We start from the raw sequence: 25,740 nt of genomic DNA on the forward strand, positions 1-25,740 counted from the left end.
CGACTACCGCTTCGTGACGCGACCCAAAGTGTTGAGATGCAGCAATTGCATATGTAATGCTTGGATATATGGGATGAATGTATGATATAATGGAAATGAAGGTGAAGGTCGGTGATGTTACCTTGGTGGCATGAGTGACGGGGAGCTCTTACCAGACATGTCCGTGCAGGGTTTGGGTCCGATGTTTGTGACGGGGCCAGTGTAACCTGCATGAGTATCGCAATTTTTCGTTTCTATCTCTCGGCAGCAATCCGAGACATTCGATCGACTTGGGCGACTTGATAGCTTCTCCTTGAAGGAGATTCTATAGGTAGACCCCTCCAAACCCTTCTTGAGAAGGTGGATGCTAAAGCTTGGGGTGCGAGGATAAAGAATTCGATCACGCTAGTGAACAAAAATGCCATAGTTGCTGGGGCATAGGGTCTAGCGGTTCGACCAGTTTTACTCAAAGTTTACACCCACACACTGTGCCTCTGGTTTTTAAATGTAAGGAGGGGTCAGGCAAAGATAATGTCTAAATGAGTAGACACTCTCGGTAGCCCCCGAGCGATGTCCACGCCCCTGCCATTGTAGGGGTCGGAGGCTCGGTAGTGAAATTAATACGTAAAGTAAGTAAATAAGGGTGCTTATCTTTCGGCGGCCATTTGGTTCCTCATCCCCATCGCTCAGCGTTCTCCTGGGTCGTCCAATAGACTTAGGAGCCCATTGGTCTCCCCTTGATGGAGGTTTCATCGTTGGGCCCTTCTAGGTCCTGCCTGGGAAGGCGGAGAGCCATCTGCATGAGGCTGCACCTTGTTTCTCATGCCCAGTGTGCGGTAGTGGTGGGCCATGCCCAGGCCACATCCCGTTTGACTAGGTGCCATCTCGTTGAGTAGGGCACATCCCGTCGGTCAGGACGCGTCCCATCGAATTCCCATCTACATTGAATAGGGGAAGGGAGAGGGTTTTTCGCCCCAATCCTTAGCCTTTCTCCAATTGTTGTGTCTCCTCCTTAAATAGGGGAAGGGAGAGGGTTATCATCCCATTGCTCCACCTATTCTTGAGCTACTACATCTCCTCCTTGTTCCTTCTTGCCGAGTGCGTTCGTGCGTCGCGGCGGTTCCTAAGTGAGAGAGGGTAAAGCGAGGGAGAGGAGAACTCACAAATCTGTTCATGAATCTAGAGCACGATGTCAAGCTGGAGGTCATCCAACGTAGATGAGATGGTGCTGGCCGCCTTATCGAGAAGGGGCCACTTCTATCGAAGGAGGAGGCGCACTGGAGGGTGCTGCATGTTGTTGGCTTTGTCACCGTCTGTGAGGCCTTTGTTGGGATGGAGCCATATGTAGACTTCTTCTGGTGAATCTTCTCTAGGCAAGCCTTGTTAGTGGGGAAGCCGCCCAGGACTGTGCCAATGGGGGGTTTCGCCCTTCCAGCCGCTCAGGTCGGCCAGTTCATAAAGTTTGATGAGATGTCGAAGACATCCACCAGCCATGGCGACCATACTTCGGCGGGCAGCATCCCCATCTAGGAGCTGCCTCATCTCGAGGTGCCATTATCAAGGTTGTGGCTGATCATGATGGCATAGTCCTTGGAGGCCCTGGCGAAGACACCACAGTCATCGATGTGGTGCTCAACATTGCAGATGATGGCACCCTTAGGGATCCCACAGAGCGATAGGACATTGCTGATGGAGAGCGTGGCACGACAGCCACAGTGGACGAAATGGCTGATGCCGCCGGGCGGCCATAGTAGAATTTAGAGTAGAAGTGGTCAGCAAATGTAACCATTTAAGTTGGGGGGGGAGCCCCCATGTGAACAGTTTTTTGTATTCATGAATACATCAGTCCCTTTTTGTGATGAAATCACTTTGTAAGGGGAATCTCGTCCCATCCGTTTCCTAGCAATGGTTGTGCCATTCGGTCGATTCGGGCTACCTGTTGAAACAAGAATTTCCTACGGATATAAAGGATGTGAACATCCAGTGCAAGAATTTTGTTAAGCAGGGAAGCCAGGCGGTGAAACTTGTAACAAATGGACAAGCTTTCAAATTTCGTTACAGCAAACAACTTCTTATTTATTCTCCCCTTTTTTGTGTAAAAAAGATTTAGTGCATCCTGACCCTTTCTGTGGTTAAGGTCACAAAAGCTTAGAGTGCGGGTGAGCCAATTCTGATCACGCTGGTGAGCAAAGAGACCATAGCCATCGAGGCATGGGTTTCCTGTAGTTCTACCAGTCATACTCAGGAATTGTTCCCATAAATCAAGCTCCTAGGAATTAACGTGAAAAAGGAGGGCATGCGCAGAGAATGTTTGTCAGATAAATGAGCTCACATCAGCCCCCGAGTGAGGTCCGACCCTTTGCCGTTTGTAGGGGTTGGATGTCACGAAGGATCGAGGATTTCAATAACAAAACTGATAAGAGAAAGTATGCATTTATTTAGGGGTAAAAGTGACGTAGCTGCTCGATGTTCTAGGCATTAGTGAAGGTCTCGCCGTCGATGGTTTTGAGCTTGTAGGCGCCTAGACAAAGCACCTCCACAACCATGTACAATCCCTCCCATGGTGGGGAGAGCTTATGGCGATCCTTGTTGCTCTAGATGAGGCGAATGACTAGGTCCCCAACGTCGAAGGCCCGACCCCACACTCATCGGCTGTGGTACCATCGCAACGCCTGCTAGTACTTGGCTGATCAGAGGAGGGCAATGTCACGGGCTTCATCTAGCTGGTCCATGGCATCTTCGAGAGATGCCTTGGCTCCCTGTTCGTCGTATGCCCTGATCCTTGGTGCTCCATAGTCAAGGTCGGTTGGGAGGACAGCCTTAGAACCGTAGACCATGAAGAAGGGTGTGTAGCCGGTGGCTCGACTGAGAGTTGTCCTCAGGCTCCAAAGTACTACGGGGAGCTCGACGACCCATCGTGCTCTGAATTTGTTCAACCGGTTGAAGATCCTAGGCTTAAGGCCCTGCAGGACCATGCCGTTTGCGCGCTCAACCTACCTGTTCGTTCAGGGTGCATGACAGCGTCCCAATTGACCTAGATGTGGTATTCATCGCAGAATTGAAGGAACTTCTTTCCGGTGAATTGTGTACCATTGTCTGTGATAATGGAGTTCGGGACTCCAAAGTGATGGACGACATCGAGGAAGAACAATATAGCTTGCTCAGACTTGATCGAGGAGATCGGCCAAGCTTCTATCCATTTTGAGAACTTGTCTATGGTGACAAGCAAGTGGGTGTAGCCTCTGGGTGCCTTCTTGAGAGGTCCAACCAGATCGAGCCCCCAGACTACGAACGACCATGTGATGGGGATCATTTGGAGCGCTTAGGACAGGAGGTGAGTTTGCTGAGCGTAGTACTGACACCCTTCACAGGTGTGTACAATCTGCTCGGCGTCGGCTACTGCAGTGGGCTAGTAGAAGCCCTATCGGAACATGTTTCCGACCAGGGTTCTAGGCGTGGCGTGGTGACCATAGACCCCCCATGGATATCGCCCAGCAAGCGCTTCCCCTGCTAAATGGGGATGCAGTGCTGCAGGATCCTGGTGTGGCCTCATTTGTAGAGTTCACCCTCCACAAGGACGAAGGACTTGGCACGGCGTGCGAGCTGTCAAGCCTCTGCCTTGTTTGTCGATAGTGTGTCATGGAGTAGGTAGTTGAGGTAGAGCATTCTCTAGTCGACCATAGGGCCGGGCTCTGTTACTGGATCTTGTTCAAGCTCCATGACCTCGGGGCCAGACGAAGTCGAGGGTTGATTGGCCCCTAAGCCCAGATCAGGTGGACCGTCATCAGCCTATTCTGACCCCTCATCATGAACCGAGGGTTTATGTTGGTCACTGGCGAAGACCCCTGTTGGCACCAGCTCTCAGCCAGATGCCGCTTTCGCAAGCACGTTGACTGCCTCGTTGAGGCACCTTAGGATGTGACTGAGCTCGAGGCCATCGAACTTATCTTCCAGCCATCAGACTTCTTGGTAGTATGCAGCCATTTTGGCATCGTGGTAGCTTGACTCCTTCATGACTTGGTCAACGACCAACTAGGAATCTCCTCGAACATCGAGGCATCGGATGCCCAACTCGATGGCAATGTGTAGGCCATTGATGACCGCCTCATAATCGGTCACATTATTGGTGGAGGGAAAGTGGAGGCGAATCATGTACCTCATGCATACCCCTAGGGGTGACACGAAGACTAGCCCCATGCTGGCACCCTTCTTCATCAGTGATCCATCAAAGTACATCATCATGTACTCTTGATCGACGACCGCTGGGGGCATTTGGACCTCGGTCCATTCTGCGACGAAGTCCGCCAACACCTGGGACTTGATCGCTATTTGAGAGGCACATGTAATGCCCTAATCCATCAACTTGAGTGCCCATTTTGCGGTTCTTTCCTATGGCATCCTAGCTTTGGATGACCTCACCGAGGGGGAATGATGTCACGACCATCACCGGGTGTGTCTCGAAGTAGTGGCGTAGCTTGCTCTTTGTGATGAGGACGGCATACAGGAGCATATGGATTTGGGAGTAGCAGGTCTTCAAGTTGGATAGGACCTCACTGATGAAGTACATAGGGCACTGCACCTTGAGAGCATGCCCTTCTTCTTCCCGCTCCACTACCAGGGTGGCGCTGACCACTTGCGTGGTGGCTGCTATGTAGAGCGGGAGGGATTCTCCATCGGTAGGAGGAACCAGTATTGGGGCCTTCGTCAAAAGCTGCTTGACCGTGTCAAGTGCCTCCTAGGCCTTGGATGTCCATTCGAAGTGATCGGCCTTCTTTAGAAGTCGATAAAGGGGGAGACCTCATTCACCGAGGCATGAGATGAAGCGGCTGAGTGCGACAAGGCACCCCATAACCCGCTATATCCCCTTTATGATCTGAATCAGGCCCATCCTTGTGATGGCTAAGATCTTCTCTGGGTTGGCTTCGATGCCACGCTCGAAGATGATGAAACCAAGCAGCATACCCCTTGGGACCCTAAAAACACACTTCTCGGGATTGAGTTTGATGCCATTTGCTTGGAGTTTTGCAAAGGTCTGCTCAAGATTGGCAATGAGGTGGTCAGCCTATTTGGACTTAACCATGATGTCGTCAATGTAGGCCTCAGTGGTTCACCTAATGAGGTCCTTGAAACACTTGAGCATACAATGCTGGTATGTAGCCCCAGCGTTCTTCAGACCGAATGGCATTGAGATGTAGCAGAACGATTCGAAGGGGGTGATGAAAGATGTCGCGAGCTGGTCAGACTCTTTCATCGTGATTTGATGGTACCCGGTGTACGCATCAAGGAAGCAGAGGGTTTTGCACCCTGAGGTAGAGTCGACTATTTGGTCTATGCGTGGCAAAGGAAATGGATCGTTTGGGCACACCTTGTTGAGACCCGTATAGTCAACACACATCCTCCATTTCCCACTCTTCTTTCGTACAAGAATAGGGTTGGCTAACCACTCTGGGTGGTATATTTCCTTGATGAATCTGGCCGCTGAAAGTTTTGCTATCTCTTCATCGATGGTCCTGTGTTTCCCCTTGTCGAAGCGATGCAGGCGTTGTTTCACCGGTTTGGAGTCTGGGCGGATCTTCAAGGTGTGCTCGATGACTTCCCTTAGGATGTTTGGCATGTCTGAGGGTTTCCACGTGAAGATGTCTCTATTAGCGTGGAGGAAGCCGATGAGCGCGCCTTCCTATTTGGAGGAAAGCATGGTACCAACGCACACCAGTTTACCCTCGGTGCTCCCAAGGTCTATGAGGACTTCTTTAGATCCCTCTGTAGGCTCAAATGACCCGGTCGACTTCTTGGTGTCGGGTGCTTCTTCGGTGACCTCCTTCATGATGGCGGTGAGCTCTCTGGAGGTGACAATTGCTGCGGTGTGACCGCAGCACTCGACCTCACACTCATAGGCGCGCTGGAAGGAGGTGCCGACGGTGATGACCCCGCTGGGACTCGATATTTTTAGCTTGAGGTATGTATAGTTGGGGACGACCATGAACTTTTCATAGCATGGACATCCTAGGATGACGTGGAAGGTTCTAGAGAACCCAGCCACCTCGAAGGTTAGGGTTTCTGTCTTAAAATTGGATGGATCCCTGAAGGTAATGAGCAGATCGATCTACCCAAGTGGCATGGCCTGCTTTCTGGGCACGATGCTATGGAAAGGTGCTTAGATTGGGCGAATATGTGTCTAGTCGATGCCCATTTTGTCGAGCATTTTGGCATACATGATGTTGAGGCCTCTGCCTCCATCCATCAGTATTTTGGTGAGCCGCTTCGTGCCGATGATCGGGTCGACCACGAACAGATATCTCCCCAAATGCGGGATGCTCTCTGGGTGGTCGGTTCGATCGAAGGTTATGGCGGATTCTGACCACCGGAGGAAGGCAGGTGTGGCCAATTTGGTCGTATAGACTTCATGGTGCGTGACCTTCTGATGGTGTTTGGAGTCATAGGCCGCCGATCCTTCGAAGATCATGAGGCAACCATCTGGTGTCAGAATGCCACCGTCCTTCCCCTTAGTGTCGTCCATGGTGGGGTCAAGGTCCTTGCTCTGCTCTCCTTTGTTGGAGGCTCCGGACAAGAACCACCTCATTAGGTTGTAGTCCTTGTATAGATGCTTAACCGGGAAGGCATGGTTGGGGCCTGGCCCCTTGAGTAATTTTTTGAAATGGTTCGGAGTGCCCTCCATGGGCTTCCGACCACCCTTGCGGTCAGTAGTGGCCTCGAGTGAGTCCTTGCGCCATTGCTTCTTGTTCTTCCTTTTAGTAGAACGATTGGAGGCACCTTCACTGGTGCCCTTGTCTCATCTTGCCTTGTCATCGAGACAATCGAAGATTGCTCCAACCGCTTCTTCTCCTAAGGCGTGGCTGGTGGTGATGTCTAGGAGTTCCTTGGTGGTTTGCAGGCCCTTGCATCCCAGCTTGTGAACCAGAGACTCGTAGGTAGTCCCAGACAAGAAAGCTCCTATAACATCGGTGTCGGCGACGTTAGGTAGCTCGTTGCACTGCCGGGAGAAGCGCCAGATGTACCCATGGAGGGTTTCACTAGCCTTCTGTCAGCAATTTTTGAGGTCCCATGGGTTCCTAGGACGCTTATATGTGCCCTGAAAGTTCCCCACAAAGATCTCCTTTAGGTCCGCCCAACTCTGGATTCTGTTGGACGGCAGGTGTTCCAACCACGCTCGTGCCAAATTGGCCAAGAACAGTGGAAGGTTGTGGATAATGAAGTCATCATTATCCGCACCACTAGCTTGGCAGGCAAGCCAATAGTCTTTGAGCCATAGTCTGGGGTTTGTTTCCCCAGAGTACTTTGGGATATTGGTTGGTGGTCAGTACCTCGGCAAGAAAGCAGCGTTGAGGATGTGATAGCCGAAGGCCTAATGGCCTTGTAGGTCAGGGCTCAGGCTTCGGTCCTCGCCTCTGTTATAGCATCCGCCATGATGAGGATGATAGCCGTGGCTAGCTCGCTCTCTTGGATCATTGTGGGTACGCCTGTGAGCATCAAGAGTGTTGCGTGCATCATGGTTATGGGTGACACACTGATGCACTGGGATCGTGGCATGCCGCCTACCTCCCTATGGTGCTTGGTGGACCGACATATCCCTGCCAGGATGCCCAAAGAGCATGTGTTGGCTGGCGTCGAGCTTGCATCGCTGAGACAATGAGCCCTCTACCTGCTGCGCCACCGCATGCTCGAGCAGTGTGCGAATCTCATGGTGGGCCTAACGATCCTCAGGCATTGCGGCCTCTGGAAGGCCATGGAGCAAGGCCACTGCGGCGGCAATGTTCTGGCTTGCCCAGGCAAAGCGAGGGAGGGCTTCATCATTTGCGATGATCCTCCAGTTCATGTCATGGGCCATGGCGCATGCACGCCCACCGTCTTCGTGGTGTTCGATCTCCCGATCGAGCTCTGCGCATTCTTGCTTGAGCTAGAGTCGTGCTTCCTTTATCTCTCGGTGTCAGGCTTTTAGCTGCTCCACCCTCCTATGAGGTGGGGCTACTGTCTCCCCTTTGGCTTCATCACCAAGGTTGTTTGCCAGGGTAGCCTCCTCCTTAGAGACGCTTTCAATGTGTCCCTCGAGGGTACCCATCATGAAGCATTCTTGAGAGGGGTGATGGCTCCCCCTACTGGAGTCAGAGCCAGAGGGTGACCCTGGCTCCTCTGTGAGGAGGTCATGGAGATATTCAATGATGTGTTTGATCACCCCCATGAACTTGTTGTTCATGGGGAATGGGATCATTTGCTGTGCCACAAGGTGGCTAACGGTTGCTGCGGTGTTGTGGAGACCAAACGGAAGCACTGTCGGGGTACTCCGTGTGGGGTGTTCCTGAGAGAGGGTGAGGTGGCATGGGTCCTCCCTAGATGGCTAGGGTCCTAGGGAGATGCCGAGCTAGCGCTCAAGCCTCCTATAGTTGAGGCCGATGGAGGGGAGAGGTTGGATGGCGGCGTGAGCCAGTGCCAACTCTCCTCCCACCGTGATGATGAAGTCTAGGTCACCGAAGCACACGTGTGCGCCCAGGACCGAGCCGATTCTATGGCTAGCCATCCTTGGCCTGATGTTAACATCGGAACGTGTAAAGGTACCCTACCTGGCACGCCAACTGTCAGTGTTTTGAGTAAACACCAACGAGTGAATTTGTATTATTACGCATTTATTCCAGATGGTGTGCTAAAAAGACACGAGGTTTATACTGGTTCAGGCAGAATGTCCCTACGTCCAATTTGTGGCTACTGTTCATGTTATTTGCACTAAAAGGTTCATAGTAGGGGGTACAAACAGGTGAGAGAGGGACAGGTCCCAAGTCTCAGATGGAAAGGTTGAATGGGTACTGAGAGCCTCAATGCTGCTTAGCTATGTGTGAAGTGGTGCATGATGTGTTGAATCCATCCATCTCCTTAGTGGGGTGCCCTGCCTTCCCCTTTTATAGACCAAGGGGAAGCAGGGATTTACAAATGGGAGAATGAAGAAAAACCAAAGGCCAAGGAGATCCTTCAACAATGTCGGGTCCTCCTTTTCCTCTGAGCGAGTCTCCCTGACATGACAGATAGTGCCAGGGATAGCATGTCCGCTGATCCTGATAGAGCCATGCTCTGTCTTCATTCAGCAAGTGGTCACATCCCATCCTGCCTCGGTGGGTGGTGCGATGCACTAGGGTGTCAAATCATGACCCTACGGGGAGCAGACGGCGTAGAGGCCCCATGTTTGTTACTATAGATGACATGAGTTTCCTCCTAGACCATAGTGGTTGTCATATGTCCCTGTTAGGATTCGTGTCCAAGGGCAAATGTCGGCGCCCATAATACTATAAGACAAATGTCGACGCCCACAATGTTGTTTGGGCTCTGACATGCCTGGAAGGGCTTAAAGCGCCCATCTTGTCATATCCTAACGGTACTTTCCTACAGGCATACAGGGTATGGTCCTCGGTATTGCGGTTGACTTGAGTGCCCCACCTTATATGCACGTGTAGTTATGAAGGAGTAGCACATAGACGTCGGGTGAGGTTGAGTCTGTCCCCAGACATTGGATGAGGCAGAGTCTGCCCTCTAACGTCGGGTGAGGTGGAGTCTACCCTCAGACATTGGGCGAGGCAGAGTCTGCCCCCAGACGTCGAGCGAGGTGGAGTCTACCCCTAGATGTCAGGCGAGGCGGAGTCTACCCTTGGGGGTCGGGCGAGGCGGAGTCTGCCCCTGGACATCAGGCGAGGCAGAGTCTACCCTTGGACGTCGGGCGAGGTGGAGCCAGCCCTCGGAGGTTGGGCGAGGTGGAGCCAGCCCTCAGGGGTCGGGCGAGGCGGAGCCAACCTTTGGTCGTTGGGCAAGAAGTGTAGTTGCATTCTTGTCTGTTTGGAAGCATCAACATTTGATGGTTATTAGCTCCTCCTCTTTGGGTACCCCAGTATTTGGTCCCCGATAGGTTGTTTTGTCCCTATCGCATTCATGGGCGGTGGCCACACTCATGGTCATCGATATGCCTTTGATTGTTCGATTCTCCTATCCACCAATGCGACATATAAGCAGCAGGGGAGACTACCTCATCCAACACAATTCTTCCCTCTCGCCTTTTCTTCACCCTTCTCATACTGTTTTTTGTCCACAAGGTTTGAAACCACCAGGTTCACATCATTGCTATGTCTATTATGTGCTCCATATTAATATTATTTTGTGTCTAATGCATTTTTAGTTTACAGTAGGGACAGGAGATGGTAGGTCCATGCCTTTTGGAAGTCAAGTTCTTAAGAATCCTTGTACCTAAAATGTATGAGGACGCATTGGTATGTGTTCTCGTCTCACTGGTGGATCTTAGGAGGAAGACATACCCAATGACAACTTGGCTCTATGTCTAATGTGATGCACATGTGTAGAGGCTACCGGTGAACTCATGGTGTGACTGGTCGGGGAACAAAGGACTCCATAAGGGACATCCAAGTCATCAACATTGACAACAATGGGTATGTGTACCTCAGCAAGGTTTCGAGTATGTTCGCACATGTGCACAACCTCCGCATTAGGTCCATGCTCATCTTTTGCTCTGATGGCCGCTCAGAGCTAACCATCATGGTCTTCGACCACACCACCTGCCGCAATTACTATAGTGATAACGCCACCGAGGGCACCATTACTCAATCGATGCCTATCGCGGAGCTGATGTAGTTCACCATCACCCTTAGGGACTGTAATAGAGCGACCAAATCAAACTAGTACCTGGTGAGTACATACATAGTTGCATGCCAATTCACTCTTATGATCTCCATTGACTATAAATCCCTTGCCCGATGTCTAATTAGTGAATATTGATCCACGACCTGCACACGTGACATGCACAAAATGTGCTCGTCGAGTTTTAGGATGCACACGGCTAGGCGTGTTGGCAACATGTCCTACTCCAGATACGAGGGCGGTCATGGGTGGTCACCTTGAAGTCCACTAAACAAGTGACCACAGGCCACCCCATAGTGTTCAAGTATGGTGGCACCAATTTTGCATGGACAACAACTTTTAGGTTGAAGACACCTGCTTCTTCCGAATCATCCGTGAGCGCACATACTAAGATGACAATGACGAAGAGTTTGAGTAGGAGGACGAGGACGATGAGGCTATGTAATGAATCTAGCTATTGCACGCATGCATGCTAATAATGAACTTTTTGGTCATGGTATGGTCCATGAATGTCCTTACGGATTTGCTGGTACATGTACTAAATCAATGTAATCCTCAATGTGCTGTGTATTGCTATTTTTTCAACAACTCCATTATCTACGCCCTGTACATGTATTAGGTGCCGCAATCTACCACCTTCCAACCATCAGTCAAAAATCTTATCAACGCTTTTGTCTAAGTGTGTGCCACAGTCGGTGGCAAATCCAGCGTTCCTACATGTTTCCACCAGTTATTTCAAGTACGAAATGGCATTGGAGAGTCCCACAGTTTTTATTGCCACATCATACGCCTGGCCAGTGGTGAAAACATTTATCAATGTCTATTTGTCTCCCAAAGACTCAATGAACCAACGCTAAAACTAATCACCGCCGGATCACTAAAATTCAGCGATGAAGGTCTCGACGGTGAAAACACAATCTGTAGTAGTGATTCCTTGTGCGTGATATGCTGATCTGCATTGCCAGGGTCAACACCTCTGATAGTTGGCATACCAGGTAGGGGCCTTTTGTGCATAGATTCCTCGTGTTTTAGATGGGGATCATCTTCAACTTTGATGACATGGAGAAGATGTAACTAGGGGCCGAGATCACCTTCAGTAGCCTAGACTTCATCGGCGATCAACTTGAGAACTTGCATCTGTAGGAAACCAAGTCAACTATGCAGGAGGAGGAGGAGTTGCCTTGCATTAGTATTTTTAGGATCAACGCCCTTTTTAGCGAGTACCCAAAATGATAGTCCACTAGGGGCTATTATGTTGGACACATCTCTAAACAGGTCATCCCGGTACACCCCCATAAGAATGTACTAAATGCCTGCCTTCATCCAGGATCACCAGAGAGAGAGAGAGAATACATCACAACCGCACTTAAGTTAAAACTTATGTTCAACAAACTTCAATTTACAATCCAAGTTTCACAAACTTAGTTCATGACACAAATCCACACATCACAAACTACATCGAAGTTTCTAGCGGAAGTCTTTCAAACATAAACAAGTTCATGATAGCTGATATGCGCGATCGTGCCACTATCGCATATCTATGTAAGTAAGGTGCTTCACCACTCATGATCAGAAGAAGAGTTGGGAGCATAGAAGAAACCTTGTATGGGCGCAACATCTCCTACAAAACTCAAAATCATACAGGGTGAGTACTCGAATCTAATCCACAGGACTTACCCAATATAATAAATAAGGATTATGTAATTTGGGTAGTAGCAAGGAGTACTTTGATTTTTGCAGAAAAAGCCTTTGAGCAATAAATAACAAAAGGTGATCTATAGACTTAGCAACTGCAAGCATAGCATAGGTAAATAGGTAAGGCAATTAGCAACTGGAGGTTGATCTTCCATGAGTCCTAATTCCTTCCAAACAACAGTAGTATGTATCTAGAAGTTTAGATCTTATAGCTTTCAAAAGATACTCTACAGAGGGGTACACATTGACCCCACCAGAAACAAGGGGTATCGCCCATACGACCTGTCGGTACATAAGGGATACCTCGATTTCTCGACCTTTCCCCAATTTAGCCAAGATGTTCATGAAAGGTTTGATTGGTTCCTGGGTAATGCTACCATGATCTACCTAGCGCCACCTTCGTGCTAGTTTCTCGAACAACTCGGTCGCAATCGGTTACTTGGCTTGTCACCCCCATTTGTGACAAGTGGTTTGTATGATTTTGTGTTCAGAACTCGCTATTATGGATGCATGGTCCTTAATCGGTTAGTATGCTATGTCATTCAAGATTCCACCATCTTGCCATGACCATACCCCTTGCCGACCATCACTCATCTCATATTCAAAGTGGAACAAGTGTTGATCCCTTCCCTTTGGTGTTGCTTAGTGGACAAAAATACCTATCATCGCGTGAGTAATGAGAAACCCATCATCAACTCAACTCTAAGATCTAAGCATACTAAGCAAGAATTAATAAAGGAACAAGCAAGGTTGATTAGTGTGGCAATATATGGATCATGGCTTGGAATAGGTAAAACCCCCTGGTTCAACTAGTCTTATAGTAACATAACAATGCAATAGATAACCATAGTTTGTAATGCAATTAACAAATCATAGGGATGCATAGGGGCTTGCCTTGAGCTACAATGCTCGAATGGACGATGCGCTCCTCCTCTTGAGCAACCTCCTCTTCTTGGGCCTCCTCGAGAACTTCGTCACCTATTCATGCATGATGCTTGATGAGTACAATGCATGAATGTAAATGGCATGCTATGCAATGCTTTGATGCTTGTTGATTAACTTTAGCTCTTAGGTATTTAAGTGTTCAAGTGGTGTACTAATAGGCTGTCAGAGTGAGTTATCGAATAGTCTGGTGTGAGCGATGGACAATCCAGTGACTCAGGGACTTAGTGAAATAGAACAGTTAGATCGACAGATCCTCCATGGTGATTCACGGACACTTCGGTGGTACTCAGTGATTTTGGAAAATAACTTAAGTGATCACACTATAAATCAATGGAACATTACATTGAGGTGATGGACCATCCATCGGGCTAGGTCTAGGTTTCACTAAATGGCTAAGTGTTCAGGTTCCAACGGAACGTTCCGCCAAAGGTGACGGAGCTTCTGCCACTACTCGTCTATCTTTGGGTTTTTCTATGCTGTGAGTCTATAAATTAGTGAACATTCTGGTGTTATCCATGGACTCTACTCTATAACAAGTCTATCTCCCTAAACTCTCTAGTTTTGGTTTATAATTTAGGGTCACTCCACCAGACACGACAGATGCTCCAGTGAATTATAAAGTGCTCTACTCAGATTAATAGACAAATGGTTGTGGTGACGGACACTCCGTCGGTTATGATAGAGAATCCGTTAGTACACTGACAATGAACCATGCTTGTTACATTGAAATGCAAATCTTGACCTCAAGCATTTGTAGAGTAAGTATGCCTTCATATCTTCCCCTACCCAAAGATCCATATAAGCTCTTTAGAAGTAGGAAAGAAAGAAGGCAACACTATGATATGCCTTGGTGAGGAACCAAACACATATATGAACAATTTGAGAGAATCATTTGAGGATCTAAGCTATGTTTACATTTTCAAAATCAACTGAAAACCCAAGTTTCTGAACTGATTGATGCAAGGGGATTTGAATCCATGTTGTTCCATTATTCAATTACCCAAGATAATGTGGTAGACACTTCAAAAGTTCACAAGTGCAGGTGAAGCTTGGAATAACTTATGTGTAGATATCATATCAAGGAGATGACCCATCTTAGTCCTTAATTTTACTCGAGGACGAGCAAAGGGCTAAGTGTGGGGGAGTTGTTGGCGGTCCTTAACTCATATTTTCACCCACCAAATTTACACAAATTCCATACAAACAAACATCAAAACTTAGTAAATAGGATTTTACACTAAAGTATTCCATAAGTTTTGGTGAGTTGGTCATTTTTAGGACATATACATGGAATACATAGGAAAACATATCAAAAGGCGTAACTTAGAAAACATAAAGTAGAACTACGCAATGGAATAAAAGGAGAAAGCCTACCTATGCAACAAACCTAGGTTGGGCATCGACGTGGAAGCCATCCAGGCCTAGCTAGGAGCCTGCCAGAGCAAGGCGGTGGCAAACGGGCTAGCCCATGGGTGCGGCCACACTGCCCCCAAGCCTGCTCTAGCCCACCTCGCTCTGGCGGTTGCATGGCGGCATGCTAAGGATGGTTTGGGTGGTTTCCTATTTTATCTCACACCAAACCAACCTCAAGCATGTATAAAAGCAGGAGTAGAGCCCTCCTCATTCCAACAACACACAAGAGAAGAGCACAAGAGCAAGAGAAGAGCATCACCACCCCATGGGCTTAGGCCCTAGCTAGCTCTAGAAGAGAAATAGAGAGAGATGTGAGGAAGAGTTTAGGGAAGAGCCGGACTTATCGGTATCTCCCTGCTTGTACCTCAACGAACACCGGCTTTGTACCTCAATAGGTATCTTAGTAAGTGTTTGTGGTTTCTTTGGTTATAAAAGTCTTTTGATTAGTTAATCTATACTCATATTTGCTTGTGGGTTCGTCGTCCATCCCCATGGCGGATGCTCTAGTTGAGGGCCCTGATAAAGACGGATAACCCTATGTGGACGCTAAAGTAGTGGTCGATAGCGTAGACATGGTGTCTAGGCTAGAGGCTACCTTCATTTGCCTCATATCCTCTGGTTGAGGGATTGGCGACAGGTGGTGATAGCCTTGTCCATCCCTTGTAATCCCCCATGTTCGGGTACGGTGTAGAGCTAGAGGCCAGCATCACCTAGCAGACCAGGTGTGATCTGGTGCCCGAAGTAAGCAAATATAAGTAGAGTTTATCTATCCTTAGACCCTAAGCCATAGGAATCCTTCTCTACCCTCATCAGCTATCCTTGTGTTGTCCTTGGATGAACTAGATAGAAGATATACCCCTGTTCCATGTGAAAAATACGATACCCTGAATACTTTTCGGTGAAAGCTACAACATTAATTCTGTACGCTTGCGGATTAACTTCTGTAGACGTTAATTAATACGAACAGTGACTTGGTTCTTGCTTCTTGCCTTCTCATCCTAGCTCCAAATGGCAAGGGGAGCTATTTATGATTCTATCACTGTATTAAAGCTATGCTAGTTTTTAATGGCTAAGGAGAAGCTATTCATTCTATTATTTATATTTTCTAAGATTTTGTCATTGGAAGTAAGTTTTCTGGATAAGCCCTCCATAATTTTAGCTTGACTATAGACTAAATCTCTCAAAGATGTCTGATTATTGAAATTATTATAATTATTACCTTGATAGTTACCTTGGTAGTTTGGCCTCTGTTGCTGATTCCATTCTTGATTCTATTGAGGATGATAGTTGTTGTTGTTGATGAAGTTCACATCCTCTTGGGTTTTAGGACAGTTGTTCCCTGAATGCCTAGTGTTTCCACATACTTCACACGTCATGCAGGTATCATGAATGTGAATGACTTCTTTCTTTTCCTTGGCTCAGTCTTCAAGCCTCTTCATCAGCAGATCCATCTTGGCAGACATCATATCTATCTCCTTGAGTTGATGTATACCTCCACCTCTCTTGTGGGTTTGAAGACATTCTTCATTCCAACCTTAGTTGGAGGCCATCTTCTCAACGCGAGCTATTGCTTGTGTGATTGTGAGTGATAAAAGTGCACCTCCAGCAGCGGCATCCATATTCTCACAGGTGCTGTTTGTCAACCCGTGGTTGAAAGTCTGCATGAGTAGCCAATCCTCCATCCCATGGTGATCACATTCTGATATGTAGTCTTGAAAGCGTTCCCATACCTCAGGGATAGATTCATCATGTTGCTGCTGAAAACTTGAAATTTTCCCACACAGAGCATTGGTTTTGACCGTGCGAAAGAACTTTGCTAGGAAGGTAGTGGAGCAGTTTTCGCATGTAGTATTTCTATCTTTGTTGGCATAAAACCATTGCTTCGCCTTCCCCAAAAGTGAAAATGGGAAGAGGCAAAGAAATATGACATCTCTTGTAACTCCTTTTATGGTGAAAGTGCTGTAGATCTCCAGGAAGTGTTGGAGATGAGCACTTGCATTTTCATGTGCCTTTCCATAGAACTGGCTAGCTTGCACCATGTCGATGAGAGCTGGCTTGAGTTCAAAAACATTGTCTCCAATATTGATCACCGGTCTAGTATGGATGTTGGCCGTTGGAGCAAAGAATTCATGGAGAGTCTTATCAGCCATGGCTTGAAAAACTGGTGTTAAGCTACGCCTTGTCTGGTTGTCTTCCGATTCTAAAGCTGAAACTTTCTTGAGTTTAGCCTTAGTCCTCCTGAATAGTGCTTCTGGATCTTCAACGTAGTTTGTCAGAAGGTCAAAACCAGCCATATGTTACCCTGCTTAAAATATAAAAGTAGACAGAACAAGGGTAAGCCTGTTTGAGTAGAGGTAAATGGTTTTCTCGATCACATCAATAAGTAAAAGTTTATCAATATTCCTTTTGATTGCCTAGCTACCTTCCCCGACAACAGTGCCAAAAATGTTTTTTTGGTATTTATTAATATGACACTTGTTAACATCGCCAGAAATGCTTGTTTACATTTCTTACTTAGAAGAATATATAAATGAAGGGATCTACAAGCGCACAGATAATATATTGAAGGTATCGTTATTTATATTTTTTACCACTAGGAAGGACGGGAAAAAGGGAATATATTGATAACTTATACGTATGATGGAGAGATAAACCATAACTAATCTTCTACTCACAATAGGAGTAAATCACGAGATAAGATATATTTGTATGATAAATGATAAATGATGGTGAACACATAGAGTACTCCTTTAGATGGCACTAGCATGGCTAAGTAGATAATAGAGAAATAATTCTTAAGTCATTCTTAATTACAAGTCAAAGCATACTATGATTAGTGCAATTATACTTAATAATCATGGCTAAGATCAACTTCATATCTACACATAAGGGATATTACTAAGAAAGATCAAGAACAGAGCATGACTTCCTTCGCAACTAGATCCTACTTGTCCTATATTCGGGGAGTGGACTACAAAGGACTCAATGAGAGTGTCACACTCGTGATCTACCACTTGGCCCAGAATATAGGGTGCATCCGTAGGTAAACAATGTATAAGCACCATGCTTACACAATGTCGACCACTCACCCCGGGTACTTTAGAGCGAGCGCTATACGAACTTTTGCATCAACATAATGATAATTGTGGGGGGTATGACCCCGGATACCCACGGCAGGCCACATGGGCTACGCCCCTAGGGGCGGCCCAGCCCACAAGATGAAGCCTTGAGGGGCACGGCACTGCTCGGCGCATCCCGTAAGGCACCGGGAAGATATTATGAGATCTGTTAGGATACCTATGATCCCATGATTCCTATAATTTGTTATTTCTTTCCGGTTATATCCTAGATCTAACCAACTTGTAACCCTACCCCTAGACTATATAAGGCAGGCAGGGACCCCTCCAAACACACGCAATATTATACGATAGCCAATACAATCCAACAGACCATAGGAGTAGGGTATTACGTCATACTGACGGCTTGAACCTATCTAACTCGTGCGTCTCTGTTGCCTTCTTGTTCTCGATTACACACATCTCTGCCGATCAATCTACCTTCATGGGATATCCCTCGGAGGACTACCGATGACATTCTATTGACAGTTGGCGCCCTAGGTAGGGGTGTGTGTGTTGTTTCCATGTCGAACAAGATGGTACATTTTGTAGGCTCTTCATCCCTCCCACAGCCCAGCCAGATCTTCAAGGTTGGATTGGTCTCTTGGATCATCAATGCTGATGGAGTCGGAGAGCTCATCGAGCCAGTCCAGATCAATAATGCGCCGATCACCCGAACACCTACAATTGTAGATCCAATCTCAAAACCACCTCCGAGGTCACCTTCTGCAACAATTCGCCGCCCGCTCCCCTGCTACCCGAGGAGGCAAATCAACAATGATGATATGATTGCATCTATCGATCAGGTTGGCCAAAAGCTTACCGATTGCCTCTCCATCATAGAATCAGCCCTGACCACTCTGGTTCAGCGCCAACCACCCTCTGATCCAGATCTGTTGAAGGCTGATCAAGAAACTCCAGGGGCTATGGCCCTACCCTTCAGGCTCACCAGCATCGCCACTGCCTATCAAGATGCCCTAAGGGGCAAATTCACCGACCAGGTTGGAGATATCCATCCTCTCGCCGACTAGATCATCGACCAGCTTCCGTTGGCTGTCAACATGCTACACGTCGGCCAATGCCCAGGAGCATCCCTCCAAACCATCTTGGAGGAGAATTCAGAATCTGAGTCCCAGGGCTCTATGGAGATTGTCGCCAAAACCACCGTCGAACAACCTCCTTTCCCTCCCTTCCATGGAGGCGCAATCTTCAACGTCAGCGTCGATAGCCCCCCATGGGAGGGGGAAACCAAGGAGGACCGCGCCGCTCGCATCAATAGGAACATCAGCTGTGCGTAGCGTCGAGCAAATGAGGCTGCCCTTGCGCTAGCCAAGGCTGCTTGTAATGACCAGCTCGACTCACAAGGAAGGCCCTGCCAACTCCAATGCAACCTTGATGATGAATTTGTCCATGTTGACGGCCATGATGTCTACAAGACTCCAAGCGTCAACTTGGCTGTGGCTACAAACAAGCTCGCCTGGCTCCTACAGACACTGGAGGTCGCCAAGGTCGCCACCATGCTTAAAGCAGTGCACTGCTAGGTCAACGATGTAACACCCTAGGTGTTAGCCTTGCATAAATTGACTTGCATTGCATGAGCATGAGCATTAAGCATTCATATTTGAGCTTTTACAATTGAAACATGTGATTGAAACATATGCAACATTACTTGTTATTTTATGTTTCCTTGTATATATGCATATGATCATGAGTGAATACATGTAAATGATGGATGTGAGTCACTAAAACATATTAGCTACACTTATGATGACTAATGGAACATGGATCATGAAAATCACCTTGTATGATCAAGTACTTAAGTGAGGCTATGCATGTTGACCTGGACAACTTTATGTGTAACCAATGTATGAAATGATTGTGTGACCTTACAAATAGCTTAAACATGTTTAGGATATCATTATGAACAACTTTTGTATTCATGGTTAGGGCTAAAGTGGTCACTAAGTCATAGTCCATGTATAAGTCATCTTGTGATGTAATGTGTTTGACCAAGTTTGAACCATATGATAGAGACCTTGCATGGATGTGGTCACTAAAGCAAAGTTGTAGTATTTGATAAGGGGAACAACTTTTATTTTTGGGTCATAGACTAGTTTAGCTCCTAACATGCTTGAATTTGGCTCACAAAAGTCATCAATTCACTGTTTTCAACACTTAGCAAATTTTGCTAAGTCATTTTCACTGACAGTTTGACAACCTCAATTTTGGGATGATATTACTCGAGAATGGTTGTGAATTAGCACCGAGTCCTTTAATAAGAATTGCAGCTAGTACATTGAGCTACAACTTTGATTCAGCTTGTGCGCGCTAATGCTCCACGGATTAGGAGATAGAGCTTTGTCAAATCTCGCTGTCAGGCTCGGGTTCAGGCCCTGATCGACGCCGCGCCGCGCTCTGTCATGGCCGACCATGGACAGAGCATGGCCGTCGTGTGGCCACCGTCAGCCGATGCCTGGCCTCGACGCCGCGCACTGGCAGCCCTTATCTACACTGCACCATGCTCCAATTCCACTCACTCCCATTAGCTCTCTCACTCCCCAGTGTTAGCTTTGCCCCTCGCCACGGAACCAAGCCTCGCCGCCGAGCATAGCATCACCTTCGCCGTCGCCTCACGTGTGCTCCACCGCACCGCCATTGCCTCCATCTCATCCATAACTACACCACGTCCACCTCCACCGCCTCAACATATTCACTGCGTTGATAGAGCTTCGGTGAGGGCACATTCGCCTTTTCCCCTCTCGCCGGAAATCTCAGCCGCCATGGCCGCCTCCACGGCGAACTCGCCACCGCTTGGCTCACGCGCACTTTTCTTCCGGTTATTGGCGTTAGGGCTTGGTTATGATGGGTTTTAGCTCATGTTATGGTGTTACCGCTGTTAGTGGTCTCGCCGGCGTAGAACACGGTGACCCGCGCGGCCACGTTCTCACCTCCGTGCCACCGTGCCGTGGCCGGAGCTCGTTGGAGCTTTTCGTCAGGCTTATGTAGTTGAAATAGCATCACTTGGTCACCGTGATGCTGTTGAGCGCCTCGCCTAGGATCGCTGTGGCCGGTGATGGCCGGCAACGAGCATGCTCCGCCACACCTTCACTGCCACCACCTAGGTCATTCGATGCGCATTGCTCTGTAGAACATGTAGGTCCACTTGCCGTCGCCGGTGAGCTCGCTGTCGGCGAACTCTGGCTGTGCAAGTGTTGAGCAGCGATGCTGCCCTGTTTTGTTTCACTGACCGATGGGGCCGACTGACAGCGGGTCCCGCCTGTCAGCGACTGTACAGCAGTAGGATAGTTCATTTATTTCCTGTTTAGATGCAATCTTTGAAAATTGATAAGTTGAGCTATAGAGATCCAAATTTTGTGAACCAAATTTTGTAGTGTTCCTTAGGAAGTGTAGCATTTATGAAAAATATGATATTAGCATTTGTAGTAGAGTTTCTGGAAGATTTAAAATGAAACTTGAAATGTGTTTTTAAATGTATGTAAATTTGTTTAATTTATATCTAGAGTTCCTGTGCTTCAAAAAATATGAAATTTATATGGTGAGCTTTTCTTGATAAGTATAAGCTCTAGTAAAAATTTGAGGGCCAGTGCATGAATAGATTTTTAGATATAGATTTTCCTTTTATAATTAGGTGATCCTTGTGTGAATTTTTATAAATTATTTATGAATCCAATACTCATGAAATTTATTGGAGATTGTCCTAGTACCATATGGATGCTAATAAAAATATAAAATCTGTTGCTTGACACTTTTCACTAGGGTTTCCTATTTATGCTATTTTAAGCCTTTATGCCTTGTCATTTTTGCATAGGATGTTTTACTTGCTAAAATGACATGAAACTTTTACAGTAGTCTATTGGTAGTACTAGTAAGCCACTGTAAATTTTTGAGAATTTATGATGTACATTTGGTATATGTTTATTATTTAACCTAAGTATTTTAGTAAATTGATAAAGGCAATTAAATAATTAGATTGTGATTAAGCAGGATGTTTTCTATGGTTCTTAAGATCATAGTAACTGTTGGTGTCAATGGTAAGGCTTAGAAGCCATTGACTGTATACAAATAACTAATTATCGCTTTATCATTCCAATACAAGACTGCATGTATAGTTTTAATGGTGTGAATGATTTCATATGGATAATGGTCTCTGCTGTAAAATGTGTTAATAACAAAGTTGTAGATAACTTACTAATCTACCTCGTGTTAAATTTTCACAGTCATAGAACTTGGGGTTTTTATGTTCTAGCTGTTACAAGTTTGCTGTCTGAAAGGTTTACTTTCTGGACAGATTTGATTGAATGATTTGTTTGCCCTACATAACTCTTGAATCACAGTGAGAGTATTAAAACAAAGTTGTAGATAATTTTATAAGATTTCCAGAAAGTCAAAGATCACAGCATTTCGATAAGTAGAACTTCAGTTATGAGTAAAATAAGAAGCTGCTGTTTTGCGGTATAGTAAATGCATTGTTGAAGTAGTTCATTAAATAATCAAGAAGAGATATGCACATACTCAGTAAAATGTGAGGCACTTGTTATTACTTTAACGCCATGTTGTTAAGAATGCTTACAAGAATCCATTCATCATGTATCATCATACTATACTTGTCAACATGTATGCATTCGCAATATCTTATGCCATACTCATGCATCTAGGATCAACAGAGGAGATAACGTTGCTAGAGTTCAATGAAAGAAAGGAAGGGGACCAGCAGGAGATTCCTCAAGCCGCAGCTCCTAAAGGCGAGGAGCAGAACCCATAAGAGCTTTCGGAGTGCCCTGACCACCGCCCCACTTCCTTTCTGAAAGGCAAGCCCCAGAGCATTCTAAGTCTCCCAAATAATTTATAAAATATTACTCGAGTCTTTTATGATTGATGCATTAGGTTATAAGAGTTGATTGGAACCACTTGATGCATATGAATTCCTTGTCCTGAATTACTACCTTTAACCCTATGTAGGTCCAGGATCGAATATATGCTTAGCCATGCTTAGACCGGTAGAAGTCGGGTGATTTCCTGTCACCTGCGAGATATAGGTGGATACCAAAGCACGGTTGGCTATATTTGCTATCGTGAAAAAGAACCATGGGGTAATGTAAATCGAGGTCGGATGGAGTCTATGGTAGGTTGACTCATGTGATTCCGTCTGTGCTGATTAAGGACCGTACCGTTGTTGGACCTTTTGACAAGATTGAACGCATGCCTATCACTTAGCTGGCCGGATAACTCGTTCCGACCGCGAAGCCGAGTAGCTCAACTCAGGTCGGGCCCTACTCTGTAAGAGTGCACACTCTGGATGGTAGTAAGGATGTGCAGGGAGCCAGACTAAGCCCAAGGGCAGGCTGGGCCTGAACGTCCTGTCATTTGGTTGTCCCCGATTGTGCGGCGCTGGGCGAACCCATGAAATATGTACTTGAGTTGTACCAAAGGTGACCAAGGGCTACCATGGCTGGTAGACCCGGGTTTGTGTTAGGAATAAATTTCCCAGCTGGTTGAAATCGATTCGAATCACCGTCTCTCCCAGATAGTGAGAAACTTGGCTAGCTCCAACCTCGTAGTAACTGTATTATGGAATAGGATGGTTCGAATGAACATGGAAGTATAATACCTGCTATGGTTACTATTGTATGCTCTTAAAATGATATACCACATGTTTGGCACAGGATAGTTGCTAATTTAGAGATGGATAGTCATAATTAACTTGGTAACAGAATTATAATTGTATAACTGAGTTAATCGCTTTTTATGCAAAATGTTATCAAGCTATCTCCACTTATACAGCCTTGCATAATCCTTGGAGTCATTTTATTTCTGGTTTATGATGGGTAAGTCTAGCTGAGTACCTTCTCGTACTCAGGGTTTATTTCCCATTGTTGCAGATGGCACTGTTTATCATGGTTATTGCAAGAGTTGCTTCTATCCCACTGTGGATGAGGAGTAAGCCTTGGGCAGGCTTCTTATTTAATCCTTCTACATGCTTTTATGGATTGTGATCGTATGTTGGCACCGTATCAAACTATGTTGGCAAATGCTACTTTCAAACTTAATTTGCTTCCGCTTTTATCTATCAAACTTGGTTTGTAATAACTTTGTTTCATACTCTGATGATGGGAATGTATCTATGAACTTTATGTAATATGTGACATGTATGTTGAATCATGTACGATCTTGGTTGTTGTGAATCATTTATCGAGACCCGTCGTGGTACTCGACGGACTACCAGGTTTATATGGGTTCAAGTATGATAGTGCGACCGCTTGTGGCTGCCATTGTACTTGTACTCTTATAAATTGGTCGGTTCTACGACAAACGAGATCCACCAAGATTAGAGACCTTCGTACTCGACGAGCTCGATTCGTCGATTAGCCGTGCCAAGATCTGATCGCCGCCCAAGTTGTTTCACTGACTAGCATCGTGACGATAGACAACCCCTCTAGGGGGGAGCTAGGGGCAACTACATTGAACACCCTCGCCAACATGATCAGGAGGTTGACTAGGACATCCGAGCGCATCTCAACAATCTTTGAGACGAGCGATGACGTATCGACGAGTGCTGTTTCGGTCATCATGAAGAAGTACGCCACCGTCAAGAGTACAAGCACGAGTTCAGTAATCTGGACTTAGCCCTCTGGCCACTCAATGCCGCAGATCATGATGGCAACAATCCTGAAGGGCCCCCAGAATTCATGAGGGCACTGCGAACACTCCAGTGGCCCCGTTGTTTCAAAATCACTGGGGTCAAGTCGTATGGGGGATGGATGAACCCCATACAGTGGCTACAAGCTTACGCTACTGCTATGTGTGCCGCTGGGGAGATACCAGTGTCATGGCGAACTATCTTCCTATCATGCTCACGCCAACCGCGATGAACTAGTTCACAAGCCTCACCTCAGACTCCATCGTATCTTGGGAAGAGTTGAAGAAGGTCTTCATCGACAACTACATGACTATGTGTACTCGGCCAGGCACCAAGCATGATCTAAACCACATCTACCAGAAGCCATCCGAGCTCCTCCGTGGCTACATCAGACGCTTTTCCAAGATGAGGAATTATATTCCTAACATCACAGAAGTTGAGGTCATCACCGCCTTAGTCCGAGGACTCCATCACCATGACCTCCGCTCAAAGTTTAGTCACAAGCCACCAACATGGATTGGCGAGATGATCACAACTACCAATCAGTATGCCAACACCGAAGAGGCTGAAGTACGCTTCAATAAGGACGCGGGCCCTCATCGCCCAACTCGCCGTAGTGACAAGCATCCCGACAACCGGCACCACAATGATCGGCGCTATGACGACCGCAGTCACCACCGGGATAGTGGTCGTGATCGGCCAGAAGGATCAAAATCTAGTCAATATCGCCGTCGCTGACCAGACCACTTTGTCGCCATCATTGATGAACCTCGCACCAAGCGCAACTATGATGAGCAGTACAAGAAGATCCTTGAAGGCCCATGCCCTCTCCACAAAAATGCTAAGCATAAGATGAAGGACTGCCTCAGCTAAAAATCTAGACGACGACAACAACGATGGAGCCAGAGGCCACCGAACACCTAGGGGCAACAACAACGCCTTCCAGGATCATGACAAAGTGGTCGCCACCATCTTTGGGGGCCTCGCCACCGCTAAGAACAGACAAGATCAGAAGCTCACCACTCGCTGGGTGCTCGCCATCAACGTGGAAGACGCCATCGCCAACTCTAGCTATCGCCCCTAGTCTAAGGTCCCCATCACCTTCAGTAGGGCCGATCATTGAGTGGATATCCCTTACACAGGACATTTCCCCCTCGTCCTTGATGCAACCTTCTAGAAAGTGCTTTTTAGAAAGGTGCTTGTCGACGGCAGGAGCACCCTAAACATCCTCTTCACTAGAGCCCTAAAAGAGCTAGGCCTTGGGATAGGAGACCTCACACCCTCCGA

General features: G+C 47.0%; 1 protein-coding gene and 1 non-coding gene across 2 annotated transcripts; one reads left to right on the plus strand and one right to left on the minus strand.

Moving 5' to 3' along the window:
• Positions 1-5,656: 5,656 nt before the first annotated feature.
• LOC136543742 (uncharacterized) lies at positions 5,657-5,959 on the minus strand. Its single transcript, XM_066536110.1, has one exon. It carries the CDS (start codon positions 5,957-5,959, stop codon positions 5,657-5,659), a length of 303 nt encoding a protein of 100 aa, XP_066392207.1.
• Positions 5,960-16,359: 10,400 nt separating this feature from the next.
• On the plus strand, positions 16,360-16,468 carry LOC136547701 (small nucleolar RNA R71). Its single transcript, XR_010781664.1, has one exon. It is a non-coding gene; the product is annotated as a small nucleolar RNA R71 (small nucleolar RNA).
• Positions 16,469-25,740: the final 9,272 nt, after the last annotated feature.

This window comes from Miscanthus floridulus, chromosome 3 (genome assembly GCF_019320115.1).
Source record: "Miscanthus floridulus cultivar M001 chromosome 3, ASM1932011v1, whole genome shotgun sequence".
NCBI classification, from domain to species: Eukaryota; Viridiplantae; Streptophyta; class Magnoliopsida; order Poales; family Poaceae; genus Miscanthus; species Miscanthus floridulus.